Source organism: Lepisma saccharinum, chromosome 4, assembly GCF_977018435.1.
Source record: "Lepisma saccharinum chromosome 4, izLepSacc3.1, whole genome shotgun sequence".
NCBI lineage: Eukaryota > Metazoa > Arthropoda > Insecta > Zygentoma > Lepismatidae > Lepisma > Lepisma saccharinum.
Genome location: NC_139232.1, coordinates 38,482,297 through 38,496,665, shown reverse-complemented (window position 1 = coordinate 38,496,665; position 14,369 = coordinate 38,482,297). Strand labels below are relative to the sequence as shown.

At 35.9% G+C, this 14,369-nt stretch overlaps 1 protein-coding gene across 13 annotated transcripts in view; it reads right to left on the bottom strand.

Moving 5' to 3' along the window:
- Camta (Calmodulin-binding transcription activator) overlaps positions 1-14,369 on the bottom strand; it is an 816,835-nt gene that overhangs the window by 12,070 nt on the left and 790,396 nt on the right. For 10 of the 13 annotated variants that reach the window (XM_083120424.1, XM_083120433.1, XM_083120434.1 and 7 more), the window contains one exon: positions 10,453-10,581. In XM_083120424.1, coding sequence (XP_082976550.1) covers positions 10,453-10,581 — 129 coding nt within the window. Of the gene's footprint in view, positions 1-5,405; positions 5,468-10,452; positions 10,582-14,181; positions 14,210-14,369 lie in introns of all 13 variants that reach the window. The other 3 variants (XR_014441594.1, XM_083120430.1, XM_083120432.1) reach the window with 3 other exon arrangements.

The window sequence follows — 14,369 nt, the reverse complement described above, 5'->3', positions numbered from 1 at the left end:
GGATTATGGGTTTTATTCTAAAAGCAGTGTGTCTGCACTGGAAGCACTCTTGTGGTTACTCTATGAGAATTTGCAAATTGACCAGCTATTGTGAAATCTCATATAACTGTATCGACTTTAGAAATAGAGAATATACCGTAACAGTTGTTTCCAGTGGCGGTGATTGGGTTCCAAAACTGGTGGGCCAGAGACAGTATATTTCCCTTTGTGGATAAGTTTCAGCATTGCGCGATGGCAAAAGTGGCAAAAAGTGGGGGGGGGGCAACTGCCTCCCCTCGCCCCCCTAATCACCACCACTGATTGATTCTAATGTACATTCATGTTCACAAAAAGTGGCATATTTTACATGATTGGATAGTTGAAGTACATATAAGGCCTGGATTGTTATTAAATGTACTCAACTGTTTCTTATTCTTACAAACTGTATTTTCTTAAAAATACACTCCCTGTGTGAGAGTGCATGCACAGGCAGACTATTTTCTTAAAAATACACTCCCTGTGTGAGAGTGCATGCACAGACAGACTGACAGACAGATACATATTATTTTCACCTCTTTGCTCATTTCTGACATTTTCACAACTCTTCGTAGAGTATATTCTTGGAGCTTAGGGACCAAGACTCACACAAATGTCCCCCTACAATTTGTGTTAACAACTTCAAAATATTATACTCTATTTAGGAAGAGGGACAGTCATCAACTGCTGATTACAATAACTGCCTTTTAGTTGAAATTCATCTAACAGCTAAATACCTTGAAGAATTAGTCTGATATTGCATTTCAGTGAAATAGGTCAAGACGTTTAAAGCTGATAGACAACAAACATATTTTACCTTATGAATGTCCAAATGTTACTCTTATATTCAAATTTCTGAAGTTTCAGATATGAACTATAAATTGTTGACGCAATTTTAGTGTATCACTTGAGCTCCATTTTTTAAAATATTAATTCTGTAACACGATGAATGACTTGCGAGGGGCAACCACAATAACTGATGTAATTTCAGACCTTTGAGCTGCAAGTGGCAAGGCAGCTAGATATTCTGTATGACCGGTCTGGTGTTGCACCAGCAAAATGGTGGACTTTAGTGCTACCACATAATGCTTAGGAAAATATACTTAGCGCAGTTGATGGTAATAATTTCATGAAGTTTGGAGAAATGGGATTGTAAATTTTGATGCCACTACCAATATTACTATGATCTATTTTCATTTCGCATTTACATATTGTGAATTCCAAACATGTTCTTGCTTGCAGGTAATCATGTTATGAAAGAAGAGGTTACAGCAGATTTAAGTTTACTGGAATTGTTCAGCTTCAGTTTGAAGGGTGTTGGGTATTACAATGCTATTCTCAAATCAAATATTTCTCATTTCTCTTGTAGTCTACCGTAATTACGAGGTGCATGTATTATTATATATATAAAAAAAAAATTAAAAAAAGGCCGATAATTTTTTACGTGGGCTTGGCAACACTGATGAAGTTGGGCATGTGCAGGAGCATGCCCTAGTATTCTGTGCTTGCAACAGAGATAGAACCATCAGAGTGGGGTTGCGTATGTGCGAGTAGCAGTAAGGTGAAATGGCTGCCATAATATAAAATTCCGCCAAATGTGAAGTGAGATCTGTCATACGTAGGGTGACCAGACGTCCTCTTTTATCCGGACAAGTCCTACTTTTTAGGTGTCTGTCCGGTGTCCGGGTGGATTTTTTAGAAATCGGTAAATGTCCTCCTTTTTTGGAAAGCAAATGCAAATGCACAGAGAATGCTTCCACATAAAATGATCATCATTTAAGGCAAATCACTTGGGGCACGTTAAGTATTTGAACAATGGTCACCTAGCATCTGGGAGCTGAACACAATCACTTTCCCGACTGAGTCATTAGTAGGGTGCAGATTTATAGGCAGTAAGAAGGCACCCTACATTTTTTAAAAAAAAAAATAAAATAAAATAAAATAGGCAATGAATGTGAACTTATTTCAATTTTCTTCTTACAATGCACAGTTATGCTGCAATAGCACTTCAGTTTAAATACAAAAGTGGGCTAATGATTAACAAACTATTAATACACATTTGCGGGGAATCGTCAGTTAATTAATTCTCACGAAAAGAGCGTGTGGTAACGACTGTGTGAATTTGAACAAATCATGAAAAAATGATTTGCACCATTATAACGAAAAAAAGATATTTTACATCAATGTTCCAATTGAGACCCTCAAATCTGGTGAATACCAGATATCAGTCAGTAAAACATCAACAAAGCCTTCTTTAATGTAGAGAATGCCAAAGGCACATAAAAAAATAGGCATTTGTAGGCACTATACAAAGGGATTAAAAAGGCAAATAGGCAAAATTCCACACCCTAGTCATTACTATTATTCTAAATTCTAACTCGTTGCTTCGCCCTGTGAGACTGCTGGAACGTATGTAGTCTGTGCAGTTCCTTTTCCAATGATTGATTTAGTTTATTTTACTTCGCTTTTCATCCACTTTTGGCTAATCGCAAAGATGGGTATGAGCAATGATATGATGATTTTGATGAAGGGACACTCACAAAGAACACCCGCATGCCCAGGCTGGGATTCGAATCCGGGATCGCTGGCGTTGTGGCACGGTGTGCTAACCACTCCACCACTGAGATCAGTCAGTTCCTTTTCGAGTTATACATAGGCAATACAGAAACGGGAAGTAAAACATTTTGATTATTAAGTAATATTTACTTTCATGAAATAACGAAGCAAAAAATATCCAGAAACGAATATGAGGTAAAGTGTAAAGTGGCTGTTACTTTCCCCTGCTGTTGAAAGAGTGCTAGAAATGTTCGGGGCATTAAAATCATATTTCTCTACCCAATCTAAACTACCTAAAAATTTAATTCAGTTTTTGGAAATAAGTTAAAACAAATCTTAATTGTTACATATTCTGAGTCATTTGTTAAATAACTGATTAGATTAGGAGATTGCTTTCGTTGCTTAAAGGTAAGAGGAAGTTATTGAAAGAGATCACCTGACAAGAATCTGTGAACAAAATGTTGGTGAGATTTTTTAATATTGCTTAAATTATGAGTAATAGCAAATGTGTTTCAATTGTTTGCTATGTCCTCTTTTTTATGACTTTGTCGTCTTTTTTCGCCGTGCTCTGTCCTCTTTTTTAAATGTATGTGTCTGGTCACCCTAGTCATACGATTTCTGAATGCCAAAGGACAGAATGCAGCTGACATCCATCGGGAATTGTGTGCCATTTATGGACCGACAGTGATGAGTGAAGAGAAGGTCAGGCAATGGTGCAGTTTCGGGAAGGGCATTCAAATGTCCATGACGATGAGCGTAGCGGTAGGCCTAGTGTTCATGACGGATGATCTGGTGGAACGTGTTAACGAGAAAGTGCATTCCAATCCCCGGTTCACAATATCTGAACTCGCCAAAGAGTTTCCAGAAGTGTCTGTGAAAACAGTGCATCGAATTGTGACCGACAACCTGGGGAATCACAAACTGTGTGTGAGGTGGGTACCAAAAATGCTGACAGATGCTCACAAAGAGCAAAGAAGGACAGCTGCACGTGATTTTTTGGCCCGCAGGAGAGAGGATGGGGATGACCTCTATAGCACATAGTGACGGGGGATGAAACGTGGATATCGTATGCCACTGGGGAGTTGAAGCAGCAGTCAACGCAATAGCGGCACTCTGGTTCTCCTAAAGCGAAGAAATTCAAACAAACACCATCAGTTCACAAAATCATGGCAACCGTGTTTTGGGACCAAAAAGGTGTGATTTTTGTGGAATTCTTGGAACCAGGATGAACAATTACAGGACAAGTGTATTGCAAAACACTGAATAATCTGCGACGTGTCATCCAAAATCAGCGGAGAGGAATGCTACACTCTGGAATTTTTCTGATCCAAGACAACGCCCGCCCACACACAACTGCTCGTACTGTTGAGACAATTGAAAGATTTCGATGGGAACTATTCAATTATCCCCCTTACAGCCCCGACCTTGCCCCCAGCGATTTCTTTCTTTTACTTCACCTGAAAAAGTGGCTTGCATTGAAGAGTTTCAACAACAGTGACGTGCTCAAGACATCAGTTCTGGACTGGCTGCACTCTCAGGCAGCAGATTTTTACGCAGAGGGTATACGGAAGCTTGTGCCACGCTATCAGAAATGTCTGGAGGTTAATGGCGACTACGTCGAAAAATAGCCAAGGTATGTAATTGTTTATCAATCACAATAAATTTTTTCTCCTATCATTTTCTTGTTTTTTAAAAAATATTGGCCCTTTTTTTTTTACATGCGCAGTTTTTTGTTGTGATATTTCAGGAGAACACACGCTCCCTTCATCAGACATTTATTTTTAGTTTGATTAGAGATACAGTTGTAACAATGGTTAAATTTTTTAAACAGTTAAGAATCAGTTATACAATGGATGTTGTCAATGTTACATTGTTGTAATATAGCAACTTAACTGTGAAACCAAGCAGTCTGTTTTATTTTTATTTCAGATAAAAATTTTGATCACATTATTCTTTTATTTAAAATTTATGAATCCCAAATACCATCAGGCAATTCAAAATCATCATTGCTTTCACAGAGTATCTTGATGTTTTTCTTTACATTAAATTTTAAAGATGGTGGCTTACTCCACTTGTGAAAAAGAAAACTCCATAGCAGATGTATGCTACCATTTTCATTATTTAATTTATTCCAGTGTTCTTCCGCAATTTTAACCATTGTTATAACTGTATCTTTAATCAAACTAAAAATAAATATCTGATGAAGAGAGCGTGTGTTCTCCTGAAACGTCACAACGAAAAACTGTGTTTTTATGCTTGTAATAACAGTAGACTACAAGAGAAATAATTCTACAATGCAAGCAATGCATACATACAAGAATAATTGCTATTCTCAATTACTGAGAGTCTGATCATAAGTCAGTAAATTGCCTATGTGAACATATCCATTTTGTACACAAGATAAATGTACATAAAAATAAAAAATGTGTATACTGTGATAAGAAAAAATCTTTCGAATATCCAAAGTCTACTTTAGGCAAGGACTGTAGTTGAACCTGTAAGGTGCAATTTAAGTAAACTTAAAAATCTGAAGTTTCAAAATACCTGTTCCCTCTAGAAAGGGTAGAATTTCTGAGAACTGTCTGGTCATGTCTACAACAAAAATCCATTTCATGAACTCTACTCACAATTACATTAGAAAAGACGTAAGCATGGCAGGGGTTGATGTGTAAGGTATGAGTTTTTCTGATGTAGACAAAAATACTTGCGACTATTTTCACTGAAAAATCTATAAACACATCATAATTTAGTATTCTATTACTATTGTTTCGTTGAGAGAATTGTGCCAATGTTAATCTTTATTGTCTGTGATGAGGAAAAAAAACTTTACAGACCTCCTTATGTTTCCGGATGGAGATTTTCCTCCAAATAGTTCATTCTGTGTAGAAGAAAACATCTGAAAGGATAATATTGCTCATGAAAGCGTTAATGTTACATCACAAATAGTAATGGAACAATGTCTAAAGGGTTCCGCACGCTCTATTTTCTCTAATTATTATACAACTAATGGATAGTAGTCTATGATATATACATATCACTGCAGTGATTATATTATATTTGTGATGTTGGATGGTAGATCCAATGCATTCAACTTGCAGAAAAAAGTTAATGCTTTACTTGTGTAGCATAGAAGGAGCAACAGCATGTTATTCATTATGAAGATAGAAGAAACATGGAAGTCTGAAATGAATGGTAAAATAGTGGATTATATGTTTACTGATAAATTATCCACATAGCACATATTGTGCACAGCTCCAATAAACTTTATCCATTCTCTTTTGTTCCTTAGGCAATACTTTTGACAAAATCTGTCATCTTGAAGTGTAAAGTCATTCCACATTTTACTGTCATATTATGAAGGTTGAAAAGCTTCTTAAGTTATGATCGATTATGAAGCAAATGAAAAGTTTTCTTAGTTTTCATCTTCCTATACATATGCCTGGTCACTTTCTTAAGTTGCTGGATGCCTATGTTTGTACCACTTTCCTTCCGAGCAAGTACACCAACAACAAAATGTTTAATATTACTTTAGTCAGATATTTCATCTTCACAAAATCACAACACTCATCCATGAACTTTGAAAAACACTAGAATTCATTACATAGAAATTCTCTCCACCAGAAAGACACCAGACTTGGTGAGAAATTATTATATTGGCACACTGGCGAGTGGACTATAACATTCAACTAGAAATGTAGCATAATATAGTAAAAATAAAAGAAAGGTGATATTTCTCGGCATATAAGTTGAAACTTAAACTTAAATTACAACACCCAACACGTATCTGGATATAGTCCCAACATTTTTGCTAGGTCCTCTCAGAATATCGCTGCTGAATATTATTTTGTCGTAACTAACTTTTCAAGAGAGCTGATTGAAGTTGGTCCCATGCGGATTTTGAATATACTACAACATACGCACAAACATTTTATTATAGTTGATAATTAACACCATTTGACATCCAGATACATCGCTTCAGAATGTGACACATTAACATACACAGTACATGAAAATAATATATTCAAGATGTCATAAGAAATATATTATCCTCCCCTTTTAAGGTCAAAATCCTATCCTGATAAAACACCCCCACCCCCTTTATCTTCCAATACCATGAACTTCGCAGTGTGTACCAGACAGCTTGAAAGTGAGTGCTTTAATCAACTTCACAAGTAAGAAACCATCTTTGAGTTTGAAAAATATCTATTATGATGAAACACATCAGAATGTTTTGCAGTTGCATGGTCAATGATGCGAGACAATAAACAGCTTAGCATATAAAGTGGGTTAGTATTATGTAGAGTCTGAGGGAAAGAAATTGTTCAGAAAAATTAAAGGTGCTGAAAATCATTGAATGCTACAGTTGCCAGGTTTCTGTAATACATATCTTTAAATTATGCCACAATAAGTGATGACATATTACCCTGCTACATGGAGGAGACAAGCTAAAAACACTGACATATTTTATACAAAATCTGAATAATATTTTATCGTGTGTTGCCAGGTACATATTCTTACCTTTTCAAGGTTAAACCCAAAAAGAGCAGAAACAAAATAAAGTTAAAAATATCTGCCATTCTGAAGGTCTCTTCATATTCTTGTGATTAACATAAACAATGAAAATGGTAGAAGTCCACACTCACAGTCGCAAACCAGCATATACAGTATGTAACATTGTTATTCGTACACATAGAATTTCCGAGGAAAAAATGTCATATCTACTAGTAAATATAATCATTCTTGTATGCACCTGGAAATTCATGTTAATGAAGGTTTCAACAACAAATGTCAATAAAAATGTATGTTCAAAGTGTATAAACAGAGCATATAATTTGTGTGAAAAGAGAAAAATACACTGTTTCATGCAACATTGTTATTCGTACAGGCAAGAGTTTCAATCTTCCTCGTATACAGGGCCACCGCTATTTGGGCGATTTCATGCAGTTTGCAACTTCGTAACAAGTGTGAACATGCAGGCACGCTCCCTGTCAAGCGGAATGCTGGTGTAGGCATTGCTGTAGGCCTATCGTCTATCTATCAGCATGTTCGAAATGGACAAGGTGAAGGAACTTAGTTCCGATCTGAAGGGTGTTATTATAAATTTGGCCCTTAGAGGTTATTCGTTAAGAAAAATTGGACAAACAGTCAATAAATCACACTCCACAATTCAATACATAGTAAACAAACTTAGAGAGGAAGGTTCAACACAGAATGTGCCAAGGAAACCAAAAGAGAGACGGTTGAATAAACGTGATGAACACTTTATTTTAAGAAGAGTGCAAGAAAACCCCCGACTAAGTGTTCCTCAGTTATGACTTGTAGTAGAAAATGTTGCTGGCAAGATATGTCCGATCAAACTGTCCGACGTGCCTTGTGGAAGCATGGATATCATGGCAGAATTCTACGAAAGAGGCCGTATGTAAATAAGGTGAATCGCAGGAATATACTTTCATTCACTAAAGAGCACATCCACAAGGACCAGGAATTTTGGAATAGTGTCATATGGTCAGACAAGTCAAAGATTAATATATATGGGTCAGATGGGATAAATTGGGTTGGAGAAAATCAAATAAAGACAATGATCACATTAACACAGTTCCCACAGTTAAAACATGGTTGTGGGTCATTAATGATTTGGGGCTGTATGTCATCCAAAGGTGTTGGTACCATCCAGTTTGTTGATGGTATCATGGATGCATATGTCTATTTGGACATATTGAAGAACAATGTAAAGCAGAGTGCCCAAAAAATGGATATGCCGCCTATCTACAGATTCCAACAAGACAATGACAGTAAGCATAAGGCACGAGTTAACATGAATTGTCTAATATGGAATGTGCCCAAACTACTACAAGCACCAGCTCAAAGTCCAGACTTAAATCCCATTGAGCATTTATGGGCAATTTTGAAGAGGCGAGTCCATAAAGCAGGCGTCAAGACCAAACAAGAGTTGAAAACTGTTCTGCAAGCCGAGTGGAATAAAATAAGCTCTGAAACATGTCGGAAACTGGTTAATTCTATGAAGAACAGGTGTCAAGCAGTAATTAAAGCCAAAGGATACGCATCGAAGTATTAGAACTGTCAGTCAATTTGCTCTGTATACTTTTTCTTTTATATTATGAGTATTAAGTGTACGAATAGAAAAGTTGTACAAAAAATGTCATGTTTCTCTCTCAGTTTCATTAAATTTATTATTGTCATTGGTTATACAGAATTTGGGTAAGATTTTATGTTCCTAATGATATTAGTTATTGAATTGTAAAGAAACAATTTCAAAAGAGTGTATTTCCTTTCAGATATTAAAGCATTTTCTTTGAAAATCCATGTGTACGAATAAGAATGTTACATACTGTATATCTTTTTCTCCAAAATTTTTATTTATGCAATAAAAGATTTTTACAAAATTGAAATTTTATTTTGCTGTGTTTCTGCTCCAGGATAATCATATTTTCATTGCATTCATGTTTTTTACTATTGAAGGGACTATTATTCAGTAATGATGCAACCATTACATGCCTACAGTTACCAATACACTATGTAGCCAAAAGTCACATGAATTGTCTAATATGGAATGTGCCCAAACTACTACAAGCACCAGCTCAAAGTCCAGACTTAAATCCCATTGAGCATTTATGGGCAATTTTGAAGAGGCGAGTCCATAAAGCAGGCGTCAAGACCAAACAAGAGTTGAAAACTGTTCTGCAAGCCGAGTGGAATAAAATAAGCTCTGAAACATGTCGGAAACTGGTTAATTCTATGAAGAACAGGTGTCAAGCAGTAATTAAAGCCAAAGGATACGCATCGAAGTATTAGAACTGTCAGTCAATTTGCTCTGTATACTTTTTCTTTTATATTATGAGTATTAAGTGTACGAATAGAAAAGTTGTACAAAAAATGTCATGTTTCTCTCTCAGTTTCATTAACCCAAGTGAACATGGCGGTAGTGTCATGGTCTGGCACTGATTTCCTGGTTTGGGCTTGGGCTTTTAGTTTTGGTCAATGGCAACATGAACAGTGGTCTTTATAAGGACATTGTAGACAATAACGATGCCCACACTGTGGCAACAGTTTGGAATGGACCTTTTTCTCTATCAGCATAATAATGCCCCTGATCATAAAGCAGGGTCCATTTCATCATGGTTTGAGGACAATCAGGTGGATGTGATTAACTGGCCTGCCCAAAGCCCCGACTGGAACCCCATAGAACATCTTTGGGATGAACTGGAGCATCAATTGCATACCAGACCTACTAGACCGAAAACCACCCATGAACTGTTCACGAGGCTACAGGATGAATGGGAAAAAATTCCACCAGCAATATATCAGAACTTAGTCTGAAGAGTAAATGCTGTAATAAAAGCAAAGGGAGGTCTGACATCTTATTAGTTATCTGGTTGGTCTCTTTGGAATTAACAGCAGTGGGTGTCCGATGAATTTTGGCTATATAGTGTATGTTAATGCATAAGTAAAAAAAAAAAAGATACTATTTACCCATGCACGACACCACAAGTGAAACAAATAAAAAAAAAGCCTAAATGACACTAACCAACAAGACAGCTATTCATCATTTATTATAAATAATTCTAAGTTATAGTAGAAAACATTCTCTTCTGCAAACTAAATTAGCTTCTGATACAAATTAATTTGAATTTTAGGAACACAAGATATCAGAAAATCACCTTTTAACAATTCAGATTTTTTAAAGGTGATTTAACGAAAATACTGAAGTGGGAACTACATTTTATTCTCTACAAATGCAACTAAATTTTCATGCAATGCCATTCCAAGTAAAAAAAAAAAAAAAAATAGTTTACCATTATCCAATGTAGAGAGGTATACATGAACCATGCACCATGAGCTGCATTTCATTATCATGCTTACCTCATTTTATTTAGGTCGATGCAGGCCGTATTGTCCCGAGAGTGCAACCTTTGCGGGACATCCACCTGGGATACTGACGGGACCACCTGCCTCTCTCTTTCTGCTGCCAAAGCACGTTCTCTCTGCAATCTATAATGATACACTCATGTAGCAAAATGTTTATACATAAAAGTGGCAATGTGTTCATAACTGTGTGTTACTAGAAAGTGTTCACATTACTATTCATTAACTATATACGTGACGTCTAAAAAAAAATTGTGTAATTCTCTTTATACTACCAGTTTCAACAAAATTATTTAACTTATTATTATAATAGCAGACAAAAAAGATATAACACTTAACCTTTTGGTGCCCAAGCGTCTTGAATGAGATAACCAAAAGTAACCCTCAGGACACAAAGCGTCTCGATCGAGATGCTGTGTCAAGGTCGTAGTTTTTACGTTATAACTTTTCTATTTTAGGCTAGAATTTCGATTTTATTTTTTTATATTGTTACTAACACATGTATTTAACAGAAATGGTTTTTTGCATTTTTTTTTGTCTTCATGAAAATGGAGGGGGAAATGCAGGGAAAGGGACTTCTCTTTTGCGTCTCTTTTCAAGGTCAATTTTTTGCCGACAAAGGAAGACCGGCTTTGTTGTTCTAAAGCAATGCTTTTCACTCCCTCTTGCTCAGTGCATTCGAAGGAAGCTTGTTTATCAGTATCCGATGTCAAAATGAAAGTTTTCCCTGAGGGCGCAAGCAGGGGGGGAGGGGGAAGACTGGTTGTTGAATCTGCGTTGTGAGGATGGAATTTCGAAGCGCGCTGAAGGAAACCTTTGTTTTCTTTTTTTAGCACAAGTGGCAACAGGGGTTACCCTGCATTGTCTAAAAATAGAATTTCAAGCAGCTGCAAGAATTGGCGCTCATTTGTCACTATGCTCTAGCTTTTCGTCCATGAATGTTGTGCATAGGTGTCGTTTTGTGCCCAAGTGCGAGGACATTTTTTGGGTGAAGTGACAATTTTTTAAAAATAATTCTTGGGGGTTTTCTCCCTTCCCCCTCCATATATACAACAAATTTGCATAAATTTTGCATTTTGTAGATTTTGACATTTTTTTCGGGGCGGGGGTAAACACCATTTTTTTAAGAAAAGTATTTTTGAGGGGATTTCCCCCTTTCCCCCTCCATATGTACGCCGAATGTGCATAAATTATATATCGTCTGAATCTGTGATTCATTCTGTGTACAACGGTATATCTTTCATACCTCTAGGGCATTTAGTTTCAGAGCTATAGTCATTTCAAGGTACCGCTGCATTTTGAAGCTTGAATCAGTGGCATGCTGACCATTCCTTTTGGGGGTACAACTCAAGTTACATTGGTCATATGATAATAATGCAAATATTTTTGTGTTCCTTACATGTCAGCGATCATTTCCATGTGCATGTCGACACTGTCATGTACTTTTTTTCTTGGGGGGAGGGTGGGGGAACCAAATTTTTTTTCCGAAATTTTGGAATTTTGAGAGTTAGCCCCCTCCCCCCGCCACATATACGCCGAATTTTCAAAAATTTCATATAGTCTGAATCTCTGGTTCATTCCGCGTACAACGGTATATCACTCATCTCTCTAGGGCAATTAGCCTCCGATCTACACTCATTTAATTGAAACTCTGCATTTTACTCAAAATCGGCTCGGGCAATAGAGGCTTACTTGAGAAAAAGTCCTTGGGCGGCAAAAGGTTAAAGCAAAGATTATGTATACTAACAAAACTCTCTTGGAAAATAATAAAGACATGCTGAGGGAATTCTGGGGGCAGGGGCCAATATTGATCTTCGGGCCCCTGATTAGAAGTACATTCAGCTACCTAGCTACCAGGGCTAACATTTGTATGTAATTACATACTTTTAGTTTGGCGAATTACCACTGAATCTTTTTAATATCTTTACGAATAGTAATGTTTGAAGTGATTTAAGACGAATTTTATTGTCAATATTTTTCCACATTTCTACCTTAAATACATACTCTTACATATTTAAGGAAAACATACTTAATTTTACATACTTTAACAGGTTTATTTCACATATTGTTCATATTTCATCATTTTGGAATTGTTCAAAAGAAATAAATTATGTGGGTCCATAAGAATTTCAACTCTTGACTCTGGTACATGTTCTTGTAGGAATTGTAAAATGGAAGCTGTCATGTTTGCCGTTTAGTAAAATGAATATTGTTTTCTTTAATAATTCTTGAAGCTTTCCTGGTGGCGAATATTGAAGAGGTTTTCTCGGGCAATCAGCCAGGTGATTTCCGGATAGGCTTCCGAGCTTTCGATAGCTAACGTCACTCTCATCTTCAATCTCAGACTTCAATCGCTGAAGATGAGAGTGATGTTAGCTATCAAAAGCTCAGAAGCCTATCCGGAAATCACCTGGCTGATTACCTGAGAAAACCTCTTCAATTGTTTTCATTGTTAAAATGTCCAAGCTTTGATGGGTGACACGCTTATAGCAAAAGAAAGAGCCATGCAGCTTATCGTCTGGTCGCAGTATATGTACTTGTTATTGTTGCGGAAGCTGTCATCGTTTGTAAATGTACAACAAAGGCAGCCAACTATCGCCTATCGAGCGAGGCAATAATTGAAGGTTTCTACTGGAACATTTGTGTGTCTGAATAATGTAAGTATCAATCCATAATTAATTAATCATTTTAGAAATGGTTGTGTTAAAAGTTTTTAAAAATTAATAAAAAGAATGACTTTATCAAGAAGTATATTCTATTAAGAATGTTTTGATAAATTGCTTGACACACTGTCAGTTAATGAAAACCATGTAAAAGTACTTCTTATTCAAATCACTCTTTTGTTAAATGCATAAATTTGAAACAAGCTATTCGATTAGGTTAAGTTTGTTTTCTGTGGCTTGTCATTTTTAAACATTAATGCAATGGAAAATTAAATAAATTGTTTATTTTATTTGAAATCACACAAATGAGGAAATCACAATGAAGAAGTCTTCTTTGCATCATTTTGGGTCATTTTACGCATGTGTCAGTCCATATTTTGCCAGTTTTTAGTCCATATTTATCCCATCCCTGCTTATTACTAATTTGTATAATCCATAATATCTTTCAGTCACTTTCAGCTGCTATAATCAATTATTTCAATTAAGGAACAATGGAGGTTTGGGGAAAATCTTTTTATGTTATGAAGGTAGAAACTGTGTGTTAGAGAACTTCAAAAAACAGATATGAAAGCAGGCAGTTGATATTTACACAAGATATAAGTATTAAACCAATGAATTACATGTAATTTATGGAACTCTGATTCACTCTACTGTTTCAGCATCATTAAAATAAAAAAAATCATTTTTTTTTGTTTTGACTATAACAGCTTCTGATATGTTTCTAGTACAGATAAAATGTAACAAATTAACACTTTAAAAACATATGACTACATCTATGGAAGAAATAGAAGCAACAGAAGGAAAGCAACTTGTATCAACAAATTTAACACAGCTTAATCACATTCAAGCATGCAAGATTGTCTTTGGGAATGGAAAAAATTGGAACTAGATAGTACTACTGAAATATTATTAATGCACAGAAATGGCAATGGCCAGAGATATTTCATTTCAGTTGTATTGTAACAGCTAATGTACTTCCAACTTTTTCTTTCCTGAGCAACAAACAATGAAACACATATTTGTAACTAAATACAGAATAGAACACTTATTTATTGCTACCTACCGCATTTCCAGGACAAATATCCCAAGAGCTATGCATGCATAAGAAAATATTAAATTACAACAGTTTCATGGATTGAAAGATAAGTTTTTAAGCAGTTACACCAAACACAGGTTTGCAGTTGAAAATTACGCAATGGAAAAATCTGACAATATAAATCTGATACAAACTTCTCTGACAAAAGAAATGAA